This window comes from Monopterus albus, unplaced genomic scaffold (assembly GCF_001952655.1).
Source record: "Monopterus albus unplaced genomic scaffold, M_albus_1.0 scaffold6.1, whole genome shotgun sequence".
In the NCBI taxonomy this organism is placed as follows: Eukaryota; Metazoa; Chordata; class Actinopteri; order Synbranchiformes; family Synbranchidae; genus Monopterus; species Monopterus albus.
The window spans coordinates 660,973-671,830 of record NW_018127886.1 but is presented as its reverse complement, the minus strand read 5'-3'; the positions used below and the strand labels follow the sequence as shown (position 1 = coordinate 671,830).

General features: G+C 39.1%; 1 protein-coding gene across 2 annotated transcripts in view; it reads left to right on the top strand.

The window, feature by feature from the left end:
* cacna2d3a (calcium channel, voltage-dependent, alpha 2/delta subunit 3a) overlaps positions 1 to 10,858 on the top strand; it is a 104,389-nt gene that overhangs the window by 12,719 nt on the left and 80,812 nt on the right. For both annotated transcript variants that reach the window (XM_020619729.1, XM_020619721.1), the window contains exon 3: positions 6,689 to 6,805. In XM_020619729.1, the coding sequence (XP_020475385.1) occupies positions 6,689 to 6,805 (117 nt within the window). The remainder of the gene's footprint in view (positions 1 to 6,688; positions 6,806 to 10,858) is intronic.

Genomic DNA, 10,858 nt, shown 5'->3' with positions numbered 1-10,858 from the left:
TGGGCTGATGCTTCTGTCTTCTGCTCAAGTAACGGACTCAGAGTGTTTCACAAGACACAGGATGCAACGTTAGTCAAAGTGCAATTGCTTTAGACTGTTTCATGCAATCACTCTCTCTTTTTCCTTTGTTTTTGTGCACAGACTTACACTCAGACTGACATGCAGTAGTGGCCCAGTGATACAGTGGCAGAGGAATTAATCACGTGATGCATCTTGGTCCTAACCCCCCCCCACACATCTCCACTTTCCTTGTCTCTTCATCCTCGCTCCTCTTCTCCACCCCTGAGCCACACTGGCTGTAATTACATACATAGCTTTGGAGAATCTGTGGCCCTTTGTATGAAATGGTGACCCTGCAAAACGTTTGTTCTTGTTCTCACACACAATGTAGCACCAGGATGTGGTCTGCATTAATGTGCAAGCACCTGACAGCACAGAGGGCACAGCTCATAAAGATGGAAATTACTTCCCAGTTATCCATTTATGTCCTGAAATTTGATTAGATAATTCAACATGGTTTATGTCATATTTAACATGTTCAACCAATATTAAAAGTATTCTGTTACATAAATATATATTTTCCGCATGGTGGCAAAAATATACAGCTGGTGTAGGTTAGGCTGCAAATATTTAGTGTGTTTCATAGCAGACAAACCAAAAATATTGCATATTTTTGGGATGATAATGAAATTGTTGTAGTAAATATATTCACAGTCTTATGTAAAAGTGAACAATTAACAAAGTAAAATGCTTAAACATATACAATTTTATGTAAATCATCTATGCAGGTGGTATAGTGTCTGTCATTTATATGCTATTGTGTTATTGGACTATTAACCCTATAAAACCATTTGTATCAGATTTGATACATGTGGTTTCTGAGCAACAAAAATCACCAAAAATGCCCCATGTATCAAATGTGATACAATAGAAATAGAAATAATCTAAATAATATGGCACCTCTATTCCTATATGCCTGGACTGTCTGTCTATGCATATATGGCAAATAAAAATTGTGAATCTTGAATTTCAAATCATGAATTATATTCTGGATTTTGTTAAAAGGTTTAATAAACATCTCAGTTCCAAAAAATTAGAATGTTCTGGCTATTTTTTGATATGTTGGGCTTTATAGGGTTAATATAAATGGATGTTAATGTTTTCTCCTAGCAGTATGGAACAGATCTGTTTGTTTTTTCCCATGCACATTTCCCACTGTTCCACTGATCTTCAGGTGGCAATAATGGGCCAAGATATTCAGCAACGTGCCAATGAAGGCAAGGGAGCTGATCACTGCAAGCTAGTAAACATGTATGTACAGTGAAAGACCTAAAATACTGCAAAGGTTTCATACGGAAGGAAATGCGTTCAGCACATTTGTAAGAGCTCAAAGGTACATGGTGCATTTTGGTAACACTAAATTTAAATTTTGTTTTCAAGAAAATTCCACAGTATCACAATATAAGGTGCATTTAAATGTTCTAGGTAGCTCTAAGTTTATTATTTTATTGGCCAGTTTAATCTGTAACCATGCATCATATTTTATTAGACTATATGTGTTGGATTTAAAATGTTTTGTGTGTTGAGTATGATACAAAAGTACAGTATGTCCCTCTGACATGTAGTTTCAGCAGCATAAAAATAAAGTAAATGTATTATTGCTCATTGTCTTGCTGGTAAAGGATATTATGGTTTTAATGATAAAGTACAGTTACTGGAATATTACCATGCATGTGGAGTATTTCTTTAATACATTGTGATTTGTAGTTTTAGCACATCCGACAAAATTTAACTCAATTGCACATGAATGTCAGATACTAATATTGATATTTATCAGGGAAATTGAAAAGAATATCCAAACACCACTATTGTCAGCACACAGACTGTAATTCAGAATAGGATGCGTGGCTTCTTGGAACATGCTTTCAAATTCTCCCTCTCGTGTTCCGTTTTGAATGTTCAGCTTCATTTAAGCCTGAGAAGCAGGAAACAACATCTGAGCAAAACAACTATTTATATTTTGGATTTTATTCATTTACATTTCTATTACGTCATTATTTAAAATAGTGATTTATGAATCAGTCCTTTATAGTTTTAACAAAGTTACTTTTCAATTAAGTGAAGATTTAGCAAAGTAGTGTTTACTGTGTATGTTTGTGATTGTACACTGAGGTTAAAGTGTGCAGAGAGATTCAAACAGCTGTAAGGTTGTATGAGAATGGGCCAAGGTAAAGTGGGCTCTGGTGATGCGTAAAATGAGCTGGGAATTGGGGAACTGGAGTTCAGTCTTAGTGTGAAATGAAGTTTTTCCCCTTCATTAATCACTTTATTATCCAAACTCCAAAGAAATCACATACGTAGATACAAATGCATATACCATTCAAATGTCTACACTAATGTGCTATCATGGAGGCTGACCAGCTGAAAGGCACAGAGAAAAACCATCTTATCTTGCCAGCAAAATGTTTGAGATGGCAGCTACCTTCTTTCTGTTTTGGATCCATACATGTAGTGCCTGTGTTTTGTATGTGTGTGGGCATGTACGTGCAGCCTTGCACATCTCTGTTTCCACTTACTGGATAGAGAAACATGCAGCCTTGCACGTCTCTGTTTCCACTTACTGGATAGAGAAATTCTAGCCTCTGACTTTTGTCTCACTGTCAGTGCAGACTGTGTAGAAGAGAGATTAGCAGCCTGAACTCATTTATGAGATGCACCGATGCAAAAGGGATGCCGGGGTAAAAAGAGAGAGGTACTCCCTCAATCCCAATTTCCACACTCATAGATTCATGGACTTTGAGGCAGGTTCCCACCAAGTTAGTGAGGGTCAGGGCTGTCCCACTGTGAAATTGTCAAGTGCCTGAGGGCTCTCTCGCCTTCATTTTGAGCCCTTTATGCTCTCTTACCTTAAGTTGGCATTTCTGCAGACCTCACCTGAGGGAATCCTCCAGAGTTCATTGCGAATCACTCACATGTGCCAAACCACTATAAAGAATTTCTTACGATGTTGGTGAATAGATTTTTGTTTGTGATCCTCACAGTATTCATTATTACTATACATTTAAAATATGATGCATGTGTTTCCAATGTTCATTTTTTATGGAATGAGAAGTTGCTATTGAATTTATTGAAATGTAATTTTTCAGTACTGTGAGCTCCACAAAATAAAGTCCATTCATTTCTTTTGCATTAGGCTGATGGCAGAATATGCAGGCTAATTTCTCAATATGTTGGAAAATTAAACCAGAAACTATCAGGAAGGCCTAGATGCCATTAGAGGTAGGTGAGAAAATGGTTTTTGTAATTTGCATGAAATGACCTTCAAGTAAAGACCTGTTATCTCAGCAGCTAAGTGACTTACAAAAAGCTTGAGCTGAAGTCCAGCCCATATTAGTGGAAATGTCCTGGTGGAAAGAATGGTACATGACCGGTGATGTCAGTCCGGCTGGTATCCAGGTGGGGGGGTAGGGGGTTAATTTGTTGGCTTGAGAACACTTTAGCGAGGCAGATACTTTTTATACCAGGAGCCTGAGCCTGACTCCTCTGGTTGTCTTCTCATGCACTGTACTGCTGTCCTGCTGTTAAAGTTGCCAGAAATGGTGGTTCTGGATGTGTGTCAACTGGCTTTCCTGTGATGATGATGTGATGTGAGGAGGATAGCTTCGGGCTAATTGGGACAGCTCTGCTGTGGTCAGCCTGACTGAACACAGCACTGCAGGCAGCCTGTGGTCAGCTGGAACCTCTTTGCCTCTCACTGACCACATAAACATAATCATAGACACTTCAGTTCGGGCCATTTGAACTCAAAGTTTTTCTTATACCTTAGCAACGTGTGCATGGTTTGTCAGTTCTGGGCCAGTAGAGCTGTAGACAAAAATATACTGGTCTCAGTAGAAAGGACTTAAGAAACATCTCTAGAAACAATCATTCATAGGTATAATTATATAAATTATACAGTATATAAATTTTTTACCTTAGCAAAGGAGGTGGGTACAGATGAGAAGAAATGAAAGAGGAAATATAAGATGCACAGACTAGAAGGAAGAAGAAGCTCTAAATAAAGATTTTAAAAAAAAGAAGCTGGGGAAAAACAGTTAAACCAGTTCAGGTTTGAGCTGCCACTAACCTGCCAGCATTAACAGCCAGCCAGGAGCCAGGATTAACATAAACCTGGATTCCCTGTCCCTCTGACATACTCCAGTTGTCTGACAGCCCGTGGGGAGAGCAGTTCAATTTCCATATGGTTATCGTTGCTGTGATTTGACTCCCGAGTCATCTGCCAGTCATTTTGATCAGACTGTTGCTTATGGCTGCAGCAGTGATCTTGCACAAGGGACGGTTTGTGTGAGACAATGTAAAGCTTGGTTGTTGTAGAAGGTTGGAAAGAAAATTCGTCTAAAGGAAGTGTTTTAATTTCTTTCTTTCCTCCTCTTTTCTTCCTTCTATCCTTCCTTCCTGGTGTCTCATCCAATCTTTACCATATGTGAAACAAAACCACTTTGGACAGTTGCACCTGGGCTTTTGAAGAGAATGTTGAAACTCCAAACTGCCTGTGCCATGATGTGCAAATTTATTTGGCAGTGAAGAACACCATGTCAGCAGCATTTCAAAGACATGCAGACAGTTCAGTGTTATGGCTGTGAACAGTGTTGGTGCTATGATATGGAGATTAACAAAAATCAGTGAGCGTTTCCTTTATGAACCTGAAAGAACCATTTTATTTTAATTATTTTACAAGTACCTCTCTCTCACACGGCCATGTTAGCATAACAGAAATATTGTACCTTCAGGCTTTAGCCCTTGCCTTCCATGTAATTGACTGCTTCAAATGATGAATGTGGCCATCAAGGGATTTAAACCTAATCTATTACTTTGCACAGTGTAAGTCATTCTGCTTACTATTTATGTTGTACAATATTAAACTGAGCAGAAATCTATTTGTGTCCACCTGAAGCACCTCAGACACAGACTGTAGATTGAATCGTGTTGTAACCACACAGCGCTGCCCTTCTTATCTTTCTTCTCTGTATCTTTCCCTCTTTGTTGCCCTTCATCTTTGTTATTTCTCATCTGTTTTTCTGTCTGGCTGTGTTGTTCTCGATTGTGTGGGCTTTTTATTTCAGTGACATTGAACAGCAAACTCACTTGTCTTGGCATCATCTACTCAAGCGACACATCATTTTTCTCAGTCTCTCTGCTTTCACTCGTCACCTGCAGCTACAACTAAGAATTCACCCTTATCGAAAGTTCTGTTAAGAGGCAGAAAACAAAATCCACTCTGTTTGGTGATGCCCTGCAGTTTTTCAGATGATTCACTCAGCCCAAAAGCTGCTGCCTGATGCTGTAGTGTCTGGTGCTGTCCCCATTCCCCTCCTCCTCCCATCATCTCTCTCCCCACATCCTGTGTTGATGCACAGGATCATCTAGGAGCACCCATCTAAGCAGGTTGGCATAACATTAGAGAGGGCATGCTATTTGAAATGGTGAACATGTCACATATTTCAGATATGGATAAGTCTGCGGAGCAGCTACTTGTGGTGCTGATTTATGCAGGCTTTTATCCTTGATTTTGAGCTTCTAATAGACTTCATAGTTAAATGGGTTCTTTTCAAGTTATTTTTTTATTTTCGTAAAAGTATACCCTCTTTCTTACAGTAGATCAGCTCTGCATATGTGTGGCATGTATGGGTGTGGAAGTGATGAGACTTAATGTCACTGTCCCTGGTTAAAGAACTGGTTAAGCTAAGCACCCTAGTATAAGGTTAAAGCAGAATAATGTGATTTATGGTACTGTATTGCAGATAGTGAGAGCAGCTGTGTGTCATCAGTGCTTAATGTGTGGTTGGTAAAACTTGAAGGTGACTGATCATTTGTTTATATGTAAATTAGTTTGGAGAAGCAACACCTACCAAGCTCTATCCCACTTTTGATCTCTCTTATAGAACAACTTATAATTTGGGTTTTATACAAATAGATTCCTCTTGACTTGGTTGTAGACACTAGACAGCACTCGGATCACACAAAGCTGTGCCAAGGCAGCTCACTGTCCCCATAATGCCATTACACCTAAAAACAATATTCCCATGGTAGTTTGACCCTCAGAATGTGGTTCCTGGACCATGAAAACCTACCCTTAGCATTCAGAATCACATTGATAGATCTTATATAGATTTTATTTTGCAATTTTTGTCCAAGCACTTTAGGCATTAGTGTATGTATAGAGTCAGAAGCAAAAATATTGAAATTGGCCCTGTCTCACAATGGTGAAGAACGTGGCACCCAGATGATGATCTGGATTTTTTGAGGTATGCTGTGAACGCAATCGACAAACACCAGCAAAAACATTACCTCTGCCTTGTCGTAGAAGTACATATTCATTCTTGAATAACTCATAAGCTGTTAAACATTCATTTAAAGTATGGGAGAAATTTGCTAATTTGTCAGATGTGGGCAAAACAATACTGAACACTAGCATGAGTTAACATTGTGAGATGCATGTAGTGTGTATCAAGAATACACTGACATCATTTAGTATAACACAGTTACAGTTTAACGAACTGGTGAAACGTCTTCGACCTAGAAGTCTAGTCCAGTTGATTTTTTTCTAAGTTTTTTCAGTTTACTATGACCTGGATGACTGAGAATCTGCACAGACATACAGTTTAACTGATATGTGGTTTTCTTTCAGAAATACAAGGAGTTTGAGCGGGCAGTACGGGTGGAGGAGATTGATGGGCTGCGTCTGGTGAAGAGGCTGGCAGAGGACATGGAGGAGATGTTTCACAAGAAAGCCCAGGCAATGAAGGTATACTTGTTTCTATAACAAAATTTTTTATCTATCATGCTAATCCAACACTTTCCTTAGAATTTAAACCAAAGCACAAATGATAGAAGTTTGAAATACTCCTGTTTAAAAAGTATACAAAATCATGAGGAAATATAAACCTTTCTTTAAACTTGGCTAGGCTGTATTCATAAAAAAAAGCATTTCATATGTAGTATCTAAGAAATCGCAATGTCCAGCTAGTTATAAAAAAAAAAAGTATTGGTATAGTACATCTATTCACAGAGAGGCTGGAAAATTAAAGGGTGGAGGACTGAGTTTAGTGAAATCGCTTGGTAAATTGTTTATTTCTGGCCACTCTGCTGACCCGTTTGGATATCTGTATCTGGATATCTGACAATATGAGACATTTAAAGACGTCGCCTTTGACTCTGGAAAATCAAATTGTGCATTTTTGACAATTTTGACATGTGAATAAAACATTTAGTTAAAAATGCAGCTGATTATTCAGCAAGCCCGGCAGTTTTTCCCACTTATTTAAGCAGGATTTTTCTTTAATTTGTCACCCATTTGTTTGTCTTTGAAACATGTGGACTAAATATCATAGCATCCATATACTTCGATTGACAACCATGCATCGTCCTTGAGTATACGTGCTAGCTATTTTATACTGTTACACATCTCTGATGGGAATACTTTTTGCTCTGCTACATTTTTTTTTAAAAGCTATTTTTAAAAAATATGCGCTGTGATTTAGTCAGCCGGCTAAGTGACCCAGTTGTAGATTATGGCTACCTGGCTACTTTGTTTGCCGTCAGATTGAGAGATGTGCCCATATTAAGCCATGTAGAAGGCTCACACAGTTTGCCCTAATATTATCGTTATTTTAAGGCCATATCCTGCATCATGCCAGCCTCACCAGCCCCAGATTGACTCTCCCCCGATTGGCATCATTTATATTGCTCGTTGTCTCTGCCTAGTTTGCCCTTTATATTCACCTTGCCTCCCTTGGCTTGTTGCCAGTTCGTCTGTTCACATTATCAGGGACATGCTCCACTCACCTACCTGTTATGCTTCATTTTGGCCTTTCCTCTGTCTGTTTTCTGCCTGTTCTGAGCCCTGGACACCTACTGCTTTCCCCTCACTTGGTCTTTGCTCTTTGACCAGTTTGGTCAGTTGCTCATACCTCTAACCTGCTTCAAACAGTTTTGGTTGTAATGAGGCTGTTTTTCCTCCACTCTTCATATCTGCCACTTCTTCCTTTGAGTATTTACAGTATGCTAATTTATTTCCTGAGTTTGTTGTTTGAAATTGTAATTCCATTGCATTATCTCGCCTGTTTTCAGTTTGTTTTGCCATTAAATCACCTTATACTGTACCTCCTGGTTTAAAATATCTGGGTTCTTCATTAACCATTGTTGTCTGGACATGAGTGTTTATATAGCATGCTTGTCCATATTTGTGTGTAGATAAGTATTTCTGTGTGTGTTTGTGTTGTGTACCCCATGTTGTAACAGGTGCAGTTCAGGATGCGTCCACAGTGCACTGCCTCTCTTGTTGCCGCTCTAGCTCCAGGTGATAGATCTTATCAGGACATGGTGCTGTTGACAGAAATTGGATTTCTCTCTGAGAGCCTGGTCCATAGATACAAGCTGTTGAAAAGCAAGGGAAGGGAGCGAGAAGGTTGCAGATAGTGGCAAACCATTTCCGTGCTTTAGCTTTGCTTGAGCCCGTGTTATTATTCTTACATATGCGATTGTGTGGCTATGCCAGTTTCACAACAGTACGTTTACATTTACACCCATCCATATGCACACATCTTCACTGAACACACAGAGAAGATTAAATATTTTATGCTAATGAGTCATCTGCTGTTTAAAAAAGTAGGACTCCTGCTCTTATACAGCAATGGCTGGCATGAAAGCTAGGCTCTAATTGAATATTGTCAGTGGTTATGTTATTAAAGCCTATAATAGAAAACAGGACTTAATCAGTTTTCTAATAATGCTGAACATTGTTTTGCATATTAAACCACTGGTATACAGTTTCCAAACCAAAATTCCCTATTTAATTTACATATTTACCAATATTTTTTTCATTACAGAGAGACAAGTCATGTCAGCCTTGTTCAGCTTCTTATTAATGTACTTGTCATTTTCATTGAGCAGTGTGACTAGATGTACTGACTTGAATATCAGTTGTATGTGTGTGCCATCTTCATGAGAGTGTGTTAAAATCTCGGAGATAGAAAGAGGAATCTGTTGGCCAATTGCTTCTCTGAAGTTGCCTGTCCAGATGCCTGATAACTGTACATCCCAAGGGCCCAAAGGAGTAAACAATACAGGGAGAGATCAGTGGGCTCACAAATAGAGGTGAAAATCCTGAGAGGAAAAATAAACACATGTGAAGAAAGTGGAGGATTGACAAAAGGCTCCATGCAAACATCCTTGGTGAAATTAACCTTTGTCAGCTGCTCTCATGATTTGCTTCCCCCTTTCTCATTTTCAACACTGACAGTTATCCTTGAGATAAACTGTGTGATGTGAACATACAATGCAAGTGTCCATTCAGTCCTCTTCAGCTCAGTTATTTTCCCATTTCTCTCTGCTTTTATTACCAGCACTCTCATCTGTTTGGCCTAGTGTGCACTCCAACGGCAAATAGCTTAAGCATCCAGCTCTCTCTCTCTCTGCTTTCTCTACTCTGCTTCTTCACATTTCTGCTTTTTGCTAAAATGTATGTGGCACTTCAGCAATTCAATTTTCATGCAGGCACTCTCTCTTGTCCATCAACATGGTTTTATTTCTTCATCTCCACGTTAATTCCCCCTCTCTATTGCTCGCTGCCACCTGCTGAGAGTCAGGAGCCTCGGCTGACGTAAAAGGGTGAAGTGTGTGTGTAGGATAGCTGATGTCATTCTTTTTTAAGTGTGTTTAGGTGAAAAAGTTTGTGCTTTCATTGTTGTGTATACAATTATTCCTTTGATTTGAAGTGAGAAAGCTGATATGGTAGGTTTTATTGTGTGTGTGTGTGTGTGTGTGTGTGTGTGTGTGTGAAAGACAGCATGGCAGACTGTATGTATGTTTGTAATTGCACTTAGAAATAGTTTGATTGTGTTCATGTCTCAAAATCTGTTCCCTTTATAATTTGCACAGTTCTGTGGAAAACACAGTCTCCTCTCTGACAGTGAATAAAACCCTGGGCTAGATGAGTTATGGCTTTTAGTTGCTTCAACAAGTTAATTGCAACTCTACTATTATAAATACCACTAAAATGGTCAGTCACGCAGTAAGTGTGGTTGCAGTGGCCATTGTAATAATATTCACCTTTATTGGCCAAGTATGTTACACACAAGGGATTTGTTTCCAGTACACAACTGTTTGTGTTTACATTCTTGTGTGTACTGTAAATCCCTAGATGCCTGTGTGTATTTGTGTTTATTCCTGTGCTAAGTAAGCATGTTAACTCATTGTTGCTTTTAATTACTATTACCTTCATCAGCTCTTGGGTCAGTGGGATATTATCACCGTCCAACAGGCAGCAGCTCCTCTGCTCTCCTCTTTCCATCTGTCCTGAAAAAAGCTTGTCTGCTGGTTGGAAATGGCAGCAACAGCAGACGGTTAAAGAAACAGCGAACATGTTATCAGGGCTGTGTTTCATGTGACAAATGCACTTCAAAGCAGAGTGGATGCCTTTCCCCTGTAATGGCATTCAGTCTCTGCTCTGTACCTGCTGATACCACTTACCTGTGGCAGCTACACCTCTGTAGTCCTCAACATGATAACAGAGGACATCTGTATGCATGTGTAGTGGGTTGTATGGGTCTATAATAAAAGGCCCTCAAAATCTCCCATATCTTACACAAATTTTGTATTTCAACCATGTGAAACAATCATTTGCAGAAGACTATCGGAATAAAGATAATGGCTTAAAAGCATCCATATTTAAAGGTGAATTCTAGTTTATTCCAACTTTGGTCTTTCTCTCACAGTGTAGGTTGTCATTTGGTCACAACAAGATGAACAGATGGTGGCATTAATTCTCCAGTCAGGTGCCATTAAGCCTTTCTAGAAG